This window comes from Wasmannia auropunctata, unplaced genomic scaffold (genome assembly GCF_000956235.1).
Source record: "Wasmannia auropunctata unplaced genomic scaffold, wasmannia.A_1.0 LD335400.1, whole genome shotgun sequence".
In the NCBI taxonomy this organism is placed as follows: domain Eukaryota; kingdom Metazoa; phylum Arthropoda; class Insecta; order Hymenoptera; family Formicidae; genus Wasmannia; species Wasmannia auropunctata.
The window spans coordinates 92,555-108,565 of NW_012027490.1; the positions used below are offsets into that span (position 1 = coordinate 92,555).

Below are 16,011 nucleotides of genomic sequence, written 5' to 3' on the forward strand. Positions count from 1 at the left end.
CACAGACTGAAATTATGCTAGAATACGGGGTAATGCAATAATAAGTATAAGTTAGCCAGAAAGCGGGGTCCTGTGAGAACGAAGTGAGAAAAAGAAAGAAGAGATGTAGAAAGAGAGAGAGAAAAATAGAACATCTTCAGTAGCTACTGACTTATATCATTCACAACGAGTCTTGAACATGCGCATCGTGTCATTTTTGAAAAGAAAGAACAATAATATTTTTACCAATACAAGTTGGATATACGTTTGCGATCACATTGCAATATGTTTTTCAAAGATCCGTGCTCGTAATGTTGAACGATACGGACATTCGCACACGCTCCACCGTACTGATTCTCGGTTTTATTGGTACGTATGTGAATGCGTCGCGATAGCTGACGGAGGAGCTCAGAATTTGTCCGTGGAAATTCATCTCGCCCGTGGACCCGTCACGGCGTAAACGCGTCGACCGCTCGTACGTAGAGCGACTTGGAGGCCATCGCCGCTCTTTTTTGCTATTAGCTAAGTATACCGCCTCTGGCTTATGTTAAGCCTCGGTAATTATTTGTCACAGTCAGCTACGACGAGAGACAGACAGAAGAAGACGTGACGAGGCAAGGGCGAGGGGGAGACTTTCTCTCTCCGGCTCTTCGGCGCGATAGGAAAGAGTCTCATTGATCGCAGTACAATTAATTCTCTCTTTCTACATCTTTACGGTTTTTTTTCTCTTCTCTGTTTTCAAATATTTCTTTTTACGTATCAAGAGACGTCAGTGATTAATTAAGCTCCTTTAATTGCCCGAAATATTTTATGAATGAATTTGCTATGCGCTTGTGAAATTATAGTAAATTTTTAAATTTGAATTACGTATTTTTTAAAAGTGTATAAATATGTTATAAAAACGTAAGTATTTTTATATAATTCATATAGCTCGCCCTTCGAAACAAACAAATTTGAGTATATTATTATGCAATGTAATTTGCTGTTGATCGTCGATTTAATTTTTGTATTACTTAAACATATTTTAGCATAACCTTCGTGACATTCCTCGATTTCATGCAGCTTTAATCTCTTCTCCTCGTTACATTCTCATCCTGTTGGCATCCTGCAGCACATTTGCCCCCTCCGCCCCGTCATTTTCGGCGCCGTTCTCATCCTTAATGTGATTTTAAGCAGCGCCACTAGCAACACCATCGACCAGAGGATTTCCGTGACTACTTGCAAATTATTTCTTTCGCTTCCGTCCGTCCTTCTATCGTCGTGTGCTTTACTTCTACGAAAAAACGTGACTAAGGCAATTGTAAGATAGTTATTAAATGACAGTTATTAATTCCACCTTTCAGAGATGCTTTACGTCAACGTTTTCCACGGATTTTTTAATACGAATGTTATTCTTTTATTACGCTTGCAATATACTTTGTGTCTTTGGATTTTACTTATTTCTTCAAGAGGAATGGCTTTATCATTTTATTATGTTTTTGTAATTTTTTGCTCTAAAAATTAACGCAAAAGAATCGGGATATTTAGTTTCTGCTGGTAAACGCTTACGAGCTCACAATCCGCACACGTCAACCGAACGCGGCCCTTGCGTTTCCGCATTACTCTAGGAAATCATTCTGCGGATAGATAAGAAAGGACGGACGAAAGGGTAGATTCCATTCTCCGCATATATAGCGCACGGAAAAATGTTTCACGAGAATCAGTCATGCGTAAGACGTTTCGTCCCACACATTTTGCCAGTCCGACACGTACAGACGAACACGTTCACAAGCCATACATACGATCGTACATATACAAATCTTGATGGAGGATCCACCCTCTATGAAACAACGGAGCGAGCTTTGATCGACTCGCTTGGCTTATTTTCTATAAAGAAAATTCCCTTCGGACTAGAAGAAAGTTTGCGCGGGGGAATAGAAATATATATAAAGAAAGAGAAAAGATAGAAGAGAGAGAAAGATAGAGTGAACAAAAAGTGACAATTTGGTCTCCTATACGGAAAAAAGTGACATTTAATATATAATATGAAATTAATAGAGACGAAAACTTTCTAGAGAACGAGAATGCATGTCGTTATATATCGGAGAAATCAAGTAAACATATTATTTTGTGCATGCTATATATTAATACTTAAAATTATTCCTACATATTTTTTTGTGAAAATCTTTTAACTATCTTTGTAAGCTTGGTAATGAGAATGCGAATGAAAATATGCTTGTTTGTTAACACTTACATTAATTACTTTTCAGAAGCAAGAGGTGTTGAGAGATGTGTATGATTTTTTGTAATATTAAATTGCTAATAATTCTTAGCATGAGGAATTCTTAAGATGATTAATAGCAAGAAACCGATTAATTATTAATAGCACTTTCAGCATGCCAGAAATAGCATTTCAGTCTTGAGAGCGGCAAAATCGAGTAGTAAGCAACGCGCGATTCGACGTGTCGCTGTAGAGAATGTAGTGTGTTTAGAATTCGCACATTAGTATTAGACTGGCGCAGCGCGGCGTTTGAATACCTGATAACCGAAAACTGTCCTGCTTTAATTATTCCGTATCGTACATGTATCAGTCGTTATTCGCCTCTCAAGGTTTCTGTGTAATTTTTGTTTCAGGAACGGAATTGGTGCCGAGCTGATCTGTATGAATATAATGTAGCCAATTTCCTTTAACGTTTAATAATAGCCGATTTAACGCAAGATATTTTTATACAATCTATACATATATTAATGTATATACGTATATCTACATATATATATATATATATATACATATTAAATATATAAATATTTGATCCTTATATACATGCATCCGTTACCGATGAAGTTGTGGAAGAGAATATAATTCTATGCTGTTGTGTCTTTACAACTTACGCTATTCTATTTGTTAAGAAAGTAGCAATGGTCAGATTTGTAAAACGTAAAAGGAAGATATCGAAGGTGAAGATACTAAAGATGAAGTGAAACAAAGATCGTAAAAAGCTTGTTGATTTATTCATTAGTACGATGATGCTTTGTCCATTAAATTTTTGTGGATTGAAGAAATATAGTAGAAACACGGATATGCTTCCTCTTTCCTCGATTTATATTTGTTTAACGATCGAAATATGTATTCATATATATCTCGAATGTATATTAACGCGAAATTTTAATGATAGTTTTATAGATCATGTATTTAATTCGTTTGTATAAAATATATGATGGCTTGATGATACTATTATGATATTTATTGTTGCTTGACATGATTCCACATATGGTTTGCACATTATTTATATGTATTTCTTTTATTTTAGCACATCCAGCACGATGTTTCACTAAATAGTGACACACTTCACTGCGTAAAGGCAGACGAGAAACGAGTATTACGAGTATTACGTAATTAATCTATATTGTGTTATATTATTTTTTTAAGTTGATCATATAAAGAAAAACGAAAGGTCTCTATTTTATGTACATTCCATTATATATTCTACGATTTTTCGTTTTGCAGTAGAACTTTGGACGCAGGCAAAACACTCGAAATGTATAATTTTTTAGTGATCCATTAAATACTGAAGCTGAATTGACATGTAAAATGAACGAGAACTTATAGAAAAGACAACGAACATGTCTAATATGAACACATTCATTATAATAATATATAGCATGCAATAATAACAGTCTAGATTATTAAGCAGGCTTTCAGAATTCTTAAGGAATTTTTCTAAAACTCTGCGTGCGAGCAAGAAGAAGAGAAGACGCACGGGGTATGTATGTCTGTGTGTGTGTGTGTGTGTGTGTGTGTGTTATAGGTGCGTTGGTCGCGCGTTAATTAGTTTGCAAGGAGTTTAAAGGCAAGCCTGGAAGGACTTCGTCAGGCTGCTAGGTGGTCCCGAAGCCTCGAGTCATCATTGCCTCATTTACTTCGTAAAACAATCTTGCCGGCAGTTCAATGGGCCTAACTATATCAAACTTGGCACCGCGTAATTAAACTTCGTTGTAAACCGGTCGAAAGGCAACGGGGTTTACGTGGCTAGTCGAATTCTGGTATGCGATATGAGATAATTAACGAATGGTCTACGACTTCAAACCGTGAATCCAATTTATATTTATATTCTACGCTTTATATTTTCTGAAAAATATAGTATATTACTAATTATAGTATAATTAAGACAGACAAATTTAGAATACATGTTGAAATTGGAACACAGTCGACCACTACCATTATAATAAGGTTTAAAAAATTAGCCTAATAATAAATAAATTAATGATAAAAATAATGAAATTGAAATATTCTATGAACAAGATAATTTTGCAAATATATTTATATTTTGCGATAAAAACGTATCGTAGACTGAAAAGGAACGAAACGAAAATAGCGTCATTTTTGCAACGAGGCAAATTGATGCGAAATGCAAAAAGGCTTGCGAGATCGTCTTTTGAGAAATCGCTCCGGATTATTAGGGTACGCCAGATTTTCACCGTACGACCAACGTCGAGGGTTAAGCTGCCGTTTTTACTGATTTTCTTTCTAATCCTTACAAATGTCAGGGTCATCAAGTTTTTTTCCCTAATTCGTATTGCGAACCGACCCGCATACGAGCGTTAATCTTGACAGAGCGGATCGTGGTTTTGTTTAGGGAATGCTTGTTAAACATTGCCGTATTATTAACAAGCGCGATATGGTGTATCCGTCAAGTTGTACGTTAATCCCGTTAAAGCACAACAAACCAAAGCGCACGATATATCGTTAAATTATGTCGATTCTGAAATTATTTTTTCTCGCTGACGCGTACCTTTTTTGTCTCTCGATTGACTAACTCTAAGAGAGAATCAGATCAGTCATCGCGGAGGCACTATAGAGCTGCCATTCACTCTCGACCTCGGCGAGCTTCTTTCTGCGAAGCTGAGAGGGTCGCCCCCGAATTCAGCAGCAGTGCAGTCTGACCGCCGCGATTTCGGAGTCTGCGCGAAACTTGCACGATACACACGAGTGTCACTAATCTCTTTCCTCGAGGACAAAACTATCTCCGTGGCGTAGACAATGGGGAGAATCGCTGACGAGTCAAGCGCAAACCCTTGAAATGACAAATGACAGGATGTATCCTAAATACACCGCTCTGCCGGGGTGTCCTATTTTCTTCGCTTTTCTTCGATATTCGTGTATTTCTCTCAGCAATAGCTCAGTCGCAGCATTTTTACAATAAATATTACGCCTATACGTCCTTATTAAACATTATTTCTTTCTAATTCAATAGACATGTGATGCTAAATCTCGCAGTAAATATGTGATTTTTTATAAATTATTTCAGCTGACGTTAGCTACTAGATTTTATGTGTAAGCGTCACAGATAGCATAAGTAACTTACACGTAAAACACAGCGATAGAAAATATAATCATTTTCACTTTACTGTATTATCAAAGCAGTTGATTCAAGAAGTTACATAAAAAAAAGCTTATATATATTTATGCACGCATATCTCGGCAGTCCATCGTTGTATCATTGTTATGAGCATTGGTATGATTACATAAATACTAAAAACAGCTGTATATGGTAACGGAAAAACTACTCGCCTCCTTATCCTCCTATCGTGCGCCTTCGCTAAGAAATTACCTCGGAGCGAGGTGGAGTCCGCGGAACTAACGCGATAGAAAAAAGTACGAGAACAATAATGAGGCTCCTTTAAATGTACGCGAGCCTTTTGAAGTGGCAAACGGTACTGACTGCGAGAAATAGAAACGTGTTAGCGAGAGGCCGTAATTAAGTCGGGCCCTCAGCGGCATCGGTCGCTGTGTAATTCCTTCCCCCCCCCCTCTCCCCTCTTCATGAGTACGCGATACCTCCCTTTTCATAGACACATCGCGCGCTCTGATCTATCCGAGACGCACCGGCATAATTAATTTATTCGCGTTTGCGGCTCGTTAATTGAATAACCTTGGGCCTTTGCTCAGGATGGTTAACGAGCGCGGAGCCGCGGTAGCCACGAGTATCTCATCAAACGAATCGCGAGGCGCCTGGACGCTCGGATCCCGGAAATCCGTGGCCCCCTATAGCGTATCATTTGTTTCTGCTAAACGAAAACTATTGTACCGGAAGGATTCAAGAGTGAGAGCAAGAATTTATCTTGTAGAATTCGTAAGACGCAGCTTGAGTACCGTGACTCGGTCCTCACAAATCACGGACTTATTCCACTCTTAGTTATTTTGAAACATCAACGTTATGTAAAGTCGAAACATTTTTTTTTCGCTACGATCCCACTCTTATTACTTCTTTCGCTTCAAGAACGTTTTCATTCCCGAGATACTTCTCGCGATCGCGGCATGCACTTTCAGTGAACGTGCAATTTCCTTCCTCCCACCGGCTGCCGTCCTCGTCGTTTCTCCTTGTTCGGGATTCTCGCGGGCATCGATGCATGATCGATTAATTCCCTAACTGATTGTGAGTCCGTATTCATCGCCTCGCTTTAAACCACTCTACTGCTTTTTATTTTTATTTCTTTTTTTATTTTTTTTTCCTACGCGCGCATTGGGCCTCCTCCTTAACTCGGATCGCAGCAAGATGGCCGCGGGCTCCGGTAAATAAGTGACTGTCATCTGACGCCCGCAAAAAGCGGATACACCGCGGCAGACTGGTCTCCGTGCTCCCGTCTTCGTCCTGCCCTCTCACCCTCGCTCTCGATCTCTCCCTTTTCCCTCTTCGTCTGTCCTCTCGCTCTCTGTCCCGCCACCTCTCTCTTTCCTTCTGTCTCTCTCTCTTTCTCTCTTGCTCTCTCTTCCTTACTTTTATTTACCCGTTCGTTTATTCCAGGCATCGTATCTCGCTGAATCTCCCCGTGCCCCTCTCCTTTTCCCTCTTCGACTTCGCGTTCCTCCTTTGCGCGGTCTGAAGATTAATTACAAAAAATCGCCGCGACGCGAATTGGAAACGTCGTTCCACGAACGGCAAACGGCCGAGGGACATGTGGAGGAAGGGCAGGGAGAGATATGTCCACCGATGAACTTTTTGGCCCGCGGAAGGTGGCCCAATAAGCGATCGGACATTTCGGCACCGAAACGGAGATGCGGCCAAGTTCGCCGCGGGGCTTAGTCGATCACCGCGTCGCGCATCGATAACAGCTGTCGAACAGGACCGACGTAATGTATACGAAATGTAAATGACCGCCGTCTTGTTTGTCGCCGAAAATACGGAGGCCCCTTTCGTCCGCCGTCTTTCTCCATCAGACACGCAATTCGCTATCGACATGTTCGAATAAGATGCTCCGAAGACGCTCTTTAAAAATAACACACTCGACCGAGAGAATGAGTTAGAAAAGCGCGGAGAAGGACATCCATTAAAATCTCATTAATGGCTTATGACCCTTCTCATGTTGTTGACTCCTTGAAAACTTGTTTCTCAACTTGTAGTTTCAGGTGTTAATGCCCTCGACATCCGAAATATATCGCTATCTTATCACGCGCGGAATTTTTTGTTTGTCGCGTGTCCCATAATTTCTCGTGGATTCAGGCACGGCGAGAAGCGTGGAATTCCGGCCGATAGAAGCCGGCAAGTCCATCCGCTCGTGTACGAGCGAATCCTTTATTTTTGGGTAATTTCGAGACAGATGACTGGCCGACTTGACGGGCCATTATAATGACATTAGCACTACGTCTACGGCGCGGAAGGAATGGGAATCCTCATAGTTAGCGACTTCTCGTCTTCGTGCTCGGTAGTCCGTTCTATTTCTTCACTTCAAAGTTCACGTTATGCCTATAAAGAATATTGAATGCAAGTGAAACAATATGGTTTGACTTGATATATCGCAGAGAGAGAAAGAGAGAGAGTTACGCAAAGCAACTTGAAAGTCGGTATCGATGGCTTCTGTCGGAGAACCGTAAAAGGAAAATTTCAATACGTTGGAGTAATTGCTCGATTGATTGACGGCTTCCATATGGGGCCACATTTAACAGATCAGTTCATAAAATCCGCTTCGAACGATTAATAAAGATTTATACTTTTCATTACAGTTACTTTCTATTATGCGATTTTCTTCCGGGTAACCGGATTACTACAAGTCTAGATAGAAATTAGAAACGATCGAGAAGTACAGTTAAAAAATTGTGCAAAGCTGATATTTGTCGCCGCGATACATTGAATAAGATAATTTTTTAATTTGCAACATTCGCATGCTTCAATGTTGCTCTGTTAGCTCTACATTAATAAATAAATTCTCTTATTCATTGTAATCTTATTCCACTTTTGTTTTTCTTCCGTCTGCGCCACCATTTTTCTTGGAACAAGATCATAGTTGAAACTTTAATTTGCGCAGGTCACGACAAAAGCAGCTAGTTGACAGAACCAAAAAAATTCAGGAAGTTTTATCTGTAATCTTGAAATATCCTCTTAGAATTGTTATATTAAGCTTGCCAACACTCACGTATATTGCCTTTCGTATATTTAGTGTTGCGGGCGTAATGTAAACGTTGAAAAAATTTCCCTCGAACGTTACAACAGTAATAGCGGCGTCGGATAGAAATGTCATGCGATAAGTGCCAAGTGTAAACTCAGCTTTGAGTCGAATTAGCGATTAACAGGCGCAGAAGGAGGAGTCGAGAGGGTTCTGTGACGCGTCTCCGCGTTTTTCATGCTCCACGCCACGCCATGCCACGCCACGCCACGCCGCGCCACGCCGGTGAGACTTGACAGTAGCGGAATTGGGAGGAATTAAAAACGAAGTGAAATAAAGCAAAAGGGTGGTTCGAGTTGCGGCCGGATGCTTTGTGATGTTCGCAAGAGGCCGCGAAGAAGCTTCCTTCTCCCCGTTCTCTTCCTCTCGCTTTCTCGCCCCCTGTCCTTCTGTAAATGCTCCTACTCTCTCCTACGCCTCTTTCTCTCTTTCTCTATCGAGTCCACTTTCGTTTGCGGACTTTCATATATTGTGACCGTACGACTAATTTGGAACGAGCGCGAGGCGCAGTTCCCGGAGAGCCGGACGCGGAGAGTGCAAAAACTAATCATCTTACCTCCGGACGGGAATTAGCATTTCTAATTCGCCTATCTAGAATTAATAGCGCGATGGGCAGTCCGATTGTCGGTAGCAACCAAGTGGCATCCTGTCCGCGATGGGGAGGGTACGAAGGGATCGTTCGGTAGTTTTACAACCCGAGATCGATTATCGTGACTCATTCAAAGAGGTCATCCGTACGTTCATTAACCAATTAGCGACCATTCTGCAATACTTTCAATTATCATTAGAACAGGATCCAGTTTGATTCGTTTATTGTGCTTATTCAAGTTTAATCACATGTTTTTTGTCTTTTTTTAAGATTATTTAAAATGGATTCATTATCTTTAAAGTTACTTTTAATTATATTTTTCGGAACATTCTTTACGATTGTCGTGTCATAAAAACATTCTTTATAATTGGCATTTAATTAATTATAATAAAAGTATCTTAATATAAAGTAACATTCCAGCTGAATACAAGCCGAATGCCCCATAGAGGAATCGCGTCTGGGATGAGATAGGGGAGGGCGATTTGTCGGAGGGTCAGCATTAACGATAATTAGACAATTAATAGCTCGTCTCAGGCCAATGGAGAAGATCGCTTGACCGGCGTGGCGACGGAGCTGTGCCGGCGATAAATTTAGCAATTATCGCTTTAACCCGTAATTGGGTCGATCTTCCGCTTGAAACTTTGTGGGAAAGCAGTCGACCGCGACATTGGCGTCAATTTACTGATTGCATTAAGCCGCTGCAATTGGTAATTGGTCCCACACGTGGAATCATTGCCGAACAATGTAGACGATGCTGGAGACAAAACTAACATGATTACTGTTTATTGGCACGTTTTAAAGAGAAGAAAAAAAGAGTTGAATGTTTTTTTAATTACATCAAAACTCTCATATTATACATAAATTATGTACGTATATATTTATATATATATAATATATATTAATAATATATTATATATATATTACGAACTACCTTATTTACACAAGCGCAAAATATATATATAATGAAGTATATGATAGAAATAATGATATATAAATTATTTTACGTCTGGCAAACGATCGCGTACGGCAACAATTTACTCAAGTCGGCGATTTTTTGATCTAAAGGGCATAATTATCCCAATCTGAAATAGACTTGCGACGATATACATCGAGGGTCTCGGTTTCTGTTTCCCATAATTACATAATTAGCGAATTCTTAGCCCGTATCGCGATCGTCTCGCGCGTTGCCTTTCGCGATAATAAAGTTCATCTTCCGTGGAACGCGCACGGTGTCCTCGTTGTGGACTTTCTAGGAAGCCCTTTGCACATCATGCCGAAAAGGTACGCCCTCGAAGCCCTTCTGGATCCTGAAAAATGCACGAGGCTCCTTCAGACGACGGACTGTCCAGACATACCATCGGTGGACCATCGGCGATCCTAACATTCCACGATGCGATCCTACCGAAAATCGGAAGGGATTCCCTGTACTTTGGAATACAATTATTTTCTTTCGATACAGGGCAGCTGGCATAATAAAACTGCTACGACAGATTTTATCCGGAGGAGATACCTTAGATGTTTACACGTTTCATCGTATCTTCAATTTGATTTATTCTACGTGCTACTTGCTTATTCTACGCGTGATTTACTTTAATTCCGACTCGGGAGAGTTTGCTCAGAGTTCTGAATGAACGATCAGGTATATCGCATGGAGAGAGCCGCGCGCGTCTTATTATCTCGAGGTTGCGTTCGCGATAAAACCGAACCGGTGCCTGCAGCCGCGTGTTGTCGTGCCGTACGGAAGCTGGTAAGCCGAAAGAATATTTCTAAGCGATCCAATTACACGTACGCGCGCATACTAGCGCGCAAAACACACCCTCACGCATACCGCATGCACCGAATATATATCCGCGCGCGGGCATAATGCGGGACGCCGCTCGAGCCTCCTGGACGCAATTATCCCATTTAAATTAAGCCGCATAATTGGACGACCGTCTATTCACACTCGTAAAGCACCCGTGCGCGCGCTTTTACTACCGCGCGGCCGAGGCAAGGATGAATTTAAGGAGCGACGAAAAGAAACGAGGCACACACCGGGCGTGCTGAAAAAAGAGGATCCCCCGGTGCGGCGGGGGCAGCCGGAGCGGACGACGGAGGGCGGAGGGCGGATCCTCCGGTCGAAAGGATACTGCTACTGTTCGTCGCTACAAAACGATTTTGTTCCTTCCTTCTCCTGCTTCTTTTCTTCTTTTCCCCCGGTTTTTGCGTCGCCAGAATTTTAAATCGGCCGGACAACGTTATTCGTTTGCTTGACGTATTTTCGAAAAATTGCCTTAGCATTTACGTCTTTTTCCTCGACTATCTGACCCTTGTAATAGATTCGTCTTCTTTATTATTATTACTCCCTCGTGAATTATTATTCTCTCACTCTCCACGTGCGCGACGAAAGGTAATGAAGGATGTTTGATAATCGCGCACGTATCTCGCCCTCACGTCGTGAGTAATTTGTGAATTTTATCCCTGGGATTAGAGAAAAGGATGGGGGATTTTTGCTGTGTCCCCGCTTGATTCCCGATTCTCTTTTTAAAAGATTCGAATAATCCGCTAACAAGAACGAAATTAATCCACGACCTTCATTAATATTATTCACGGAACGCTTGATTGCCCCGCGAGAGTTAAAGGGGAGACATAATGACATTTTCAACGTACTCTTTTTGTAATTTTTATAGACTTGAACGATTCTCAACGATACTTCAAAAATTTTGTACAACAAATCCAAAATAAGATATCTATAACAGTGTAATAATTAAGAGAAACGTCTATCGAGCATTTATGCGGTTTCATCGAGAATGAAATGATAAGGCGGATCGCTCGTTTAACGATCATCTCGAGAATGAGAAAAATCCCGAGTCACGGGGAAAAAGGGATTCCCCCGTACGAGGGAGGAAGGACAGCCGAGAGGGACCGAGCGCGAGAGATTACACGGCAAAATCCGCAAACGAGAGAACTTAGACCGCGTTCTAATTGCGAATATGACTATGCTTAATTCTCCCCCTGGCGGTCCCTCGTTCTCGCATTACGCTCGAATTGGTCCGCTTGCTGCTAAATTATGCGTCTATTGGCGAAATGAAAATCATGAAGGTCAATTTTTCGGACGTACCAATTTTTTTCTATTGATCTGATTGTGAGATGGGATTGTTGAAACGCCGCCGAACGTGGGAACTCTTATCTCTCACGTTAAATTAATTCCTTTAAACTCATTTCACATTACTATAGTCGAGCCTGTCTGATGGGTGACAGTTAATCTATCCGATCGGTCTTGGAAACGGTTTACCTAGATCTCGAATCGCCGACGATAAACTATATGACTTCGGCGTGAAAATTGGATTCGTAACATCAGCGGCCGCCTTTTCGTCACGGGCTTTGAGAACGCCGATTAAAAAAAGAGCAATATAGCGAGATGGAAGGAAATCGTCCTGCGTCTTCTTTTGGAAAGGCGACGAGGCAAGAAACTGGCGACCAACTTTAAATCTATAACTTGTAACTCGTGCGTTGGATTTCGATTCCGCTAACCGGAGCGAAAAAAAAAAAGAAATACCATTCGAAATGTTTTATATAATGAATGCAACTTGGTTTAGTGCTACCAGCATTTTTATATAACGATTATATATTTCTATATTAAAGTGGATATTCTATAGGTTGTGATAGCTTTTCCCCTTGATACATCGCAGATGATATATTAATCGGGGAGTAATCTGATAATAATTTACAATGAGAAATAATGTAACAGTAATTATTTTTGACATTTTAAAGAAATGTGTCTGAATAATTTAGAATCGATTTCGCTAACGTCGATTAGCATCATTTGCAATTAATCAATCTCTCTTTTCCACTTACGTCATAAATGCGGTATTTGGTATCTGTGGAGTGAAGGCACTAATCTGCATCGGATCCCGACTTGTTTACGAAACAGTGCATGAAATCGGACCATTGATCGATGTACCAGCCGTTTGGTGGATAAGAATAGCGACGTGGACCGTTGGAAGCTGTTGGCACGCGCTGATAATCGATAGAAAGCGTTACCGTCACGGCGGGTACAGCGATCGCGGGACTCGGACAGATCTCGACGAACCTTATGGGTCTTAGATCGTGATAAAAAAACACGACCTCTCGATTGGTCGGTGTTTCAATTCGTCCACCGCGATACTTTTGTCGTCGTTGTCGTCGTCGTCGTCGCGAGATATCGATGTTGTGCGGCTGTGCGCGACCGCTATTTCCTACGTTCGCCCCGGCCGTGTCATTGACATTGTCAACGCCCTTTCCGTACTGCGGGAAAGCCACACCGCGGCTTTGAAGAAAATTCCACGCTCGTAATTCCTTTAAGGAAAAGGCGAGGTTGCGATCGCGATGTGCCGTAATTACCGAGAGCAACGCCGCCGTGTACGTGGGAGAGACGCGGAGCTGTTGCGTGGACGGATGAACGCGTAGCGGTGAATAGCGAATGCAACGAAGCAATTTAAAGGAGATCGTGTTTTCGTCCTCGAATAACGTTATCTCATGCAAATGTGTTGTTACCTTCTACAGAAATACCTTCTATTTAGATACCTTCTACATTATTTTCTACGCGTATGCAGCATTAATATGTTTTTCAAATATGTTAAGTTGCACATTGCATTCGCAGTAACGTTAATTTAATGCATCAGCTGATCTAAATATTTTTATCTTCAATTTTTAAATCTAGGAAAATTGCATTTTAGATCGACGACAGTAAACTCACAGTAATTGGTCGCGATATTAACAATAATGTAGATGTTCTCTGGATTCTCCGAACATAATATTGCTATTTCACGTAGTCGATAGTTCACGATCACGTTTGAGCGCGCACACGTCCGTGAAATGTCAGAAAATAAACTTAGAATACCGTGTGGCATTCCTCGAGTTCGTTCTTAGGTAGATGCTGACTTTCGGTAAACACATTCCAACGTTTTTTCTTTGCGGAGTTGCAACTAAATCTCTTAGGTTATAAACGTTTTACACAATAGGGGCAACCAGAAAAATCGATGATTTTTAGCGATTTTGATCGAAACAGAATATTTTAAAAATAAAAAAAAATAAAAATAGCGACATGATTGTATTGCTTCGAGTGTTGTCGCAAGCATTATATTCTTAAATTCGTAATAAATGTAAAGATTTACATTTTAATAACATTTATTTGAATCTTATTAAAGATTCTACATAACTTTTGGATGGCACGAGGACATTATATTTTCATTAAAAACTTTTACTAAAAATAAAAGCTAAAAACGCTTGTGAATACAGTGAAAGACAAGATATGTATGTAACGTTTCAAAAAGTGATTCAAAAAGCATTGGAATCAATGAATATTAATATATGCCGTCTGTTTTTGATTATCTGTAAGTCTTTTTCATACGTCGCGCACTGCCAAATAATATTTTCTCCCTAACGCGAAATGAATTCTGCCAGAACAATATTATTGGATTTTGCTAATTTATTATTTTTGCGCGAGAGAAATCGGCGTTTAATTTACAATACACTGGTTCGTTGCTATCACGAAAAAGAAATCACCCAATTAAATTTGATAAGAATCGATAAGAAGAAATATATTAAATTATATTTTCCAAAAAGGCTTCCATCTTCCCGAGGGACCTGTCTTAAAAACCACGAGGGATAAAATCCAGGGTCTCGCTCGCGTCTCGCGAGTCCTCTCGGGAGGGTTGCGGGGAGGAGCGGGAGGTGGCGGCTGAGGTAGGAGGGTGAAAGGGGGTTTCTTGGATGCCGTGATGGCGGCACCCAAGAGCCGATGGTACCCGGGAGTCAACCCTCCGGGCGGGGTTGCCAAACGCATACAGGACTCGCCATCCTGTGCTCGGAACCAGCTCCTGTCCGGCTTCTTCGTTCTCTTCTCTTCGACCTCCTCCTTCTCCTCCTCCTCGTTCACCTCCTCCGTCACTATCATCTCTATCCTGCTCTTTCTCGCTCCTCGTCTACGAGACCGTCTCTATCAGCCACCTCTTGGCTCCTTGCTCGCGCGCTTTCCTCCTTCTGGAGGGGACCGCATTTTTTCTGGTTGCGCCTGCGATGGGTGGCACCCAGACCGGTCTGTGCCCGACCAATGAGAAGCGCGACCAGGGTAACGCCTCTCCCAGAGTGCTCCGACAGTGGCGGCCTTCCTCATCGACTACTCATCGGAGTAGTCCCTCTCTTTCCCTCACTGGTCGCTCACTCTTCCTCACCGTTCTCCCTCACTGTTCAGCCACTTGGCTGTCCTCCTTCCTCCGCGAGCCGCGTCTACGTTTCAGCTCTCGCGCTTCTCTTTCCTCCTCCGTATCTTGATATTTTTCATTAATTTCTCTCCGAGCGGTTCTCCATCTACCTCACTCTCTCTCTCTATCTGCCTATCTCGTTACAGTCGCTCGGACTTAGGTATCTTAGGTATCTCCTCCTTATTCCGCGTTTCCCGTCTCCGTCCGGAAACCTCTCCTCCGCGGGATGTACGACCGACTGTCCTTCTTGCGAACGACTTACGTATTTGGTCCTCTCGCTAGGGTTGCTCTCGCGCCAATGTCCTTGTCCCTCCGCGAGAAGCGGCATTCGTTCGCCGCACGACCGAGACACGGTTTCTCATATCTCGTTTTATTTCTTTCCCCTCCCGAATGTTCTGCTTTTGCGAAATTGCGGCGCCGCAGCGAAACGATGGACTTGGCCGGTGCTCCTCTCTGTTCTTTCGCGATTAAGATAATTTTTTTATTAATTTTTTTCCACATCTTTATTTGGTGATTTCGATTTGAGCCGTTTCGTCTTCCGCCTCGTAGATACGAGGCTTTGGATTTATGGATTCGCGTTATCTCGGGACAGGTGTGGTCAGTGGTCTTCTTTCGCGAGATCGACCTCTGACCTATCCTCTAACGTCACGGGAGTTAGGAAGGGGCAGGATACCGCGATGGCAGTCGGACGCGCATGGCTGCTTTTCGTTATCCTCCGCACCTCCTGGAGCGCTGCTCTGTTGGATTATCTATACCCCTTCCCTCGGAATTAGAGGACGCAACCATCTCACCACCCTT

General features: G+C 41.9%; 1 protein-coding gene across 5 annotated transcripts in view; it reads left to right on the forward strand.

The window, feature by feature from the left end:
- LOC105457038 (ubiquitin carboxyl-terminal hydrolase 48-like) overlaps window positions 1-3,190 on the forward strand; it is a 52,352-nt gene extending 49,162 nt beyond the window's left edge. For all 5 annotated transcript variants that reach the window (XM_011701452.1, XM_011701453.1, XM_011701450.1 and 2 more), the window contains exon 18: window positions 2,593-3,190. In XM_011701452.1, the coding sequence (XP_011699754.1) occupies window positions 2,593-2,615 (23 nt within the window). In that variant the 3' untranslated portion in view covers window positions 2,616-3,190. The remainder of the gene's footprint in view (window positions 1-2,592) is intronic.
- The last annotated feature ends 12,821 nt before the right edge of the window (window positions 3,191-16,011 follow it).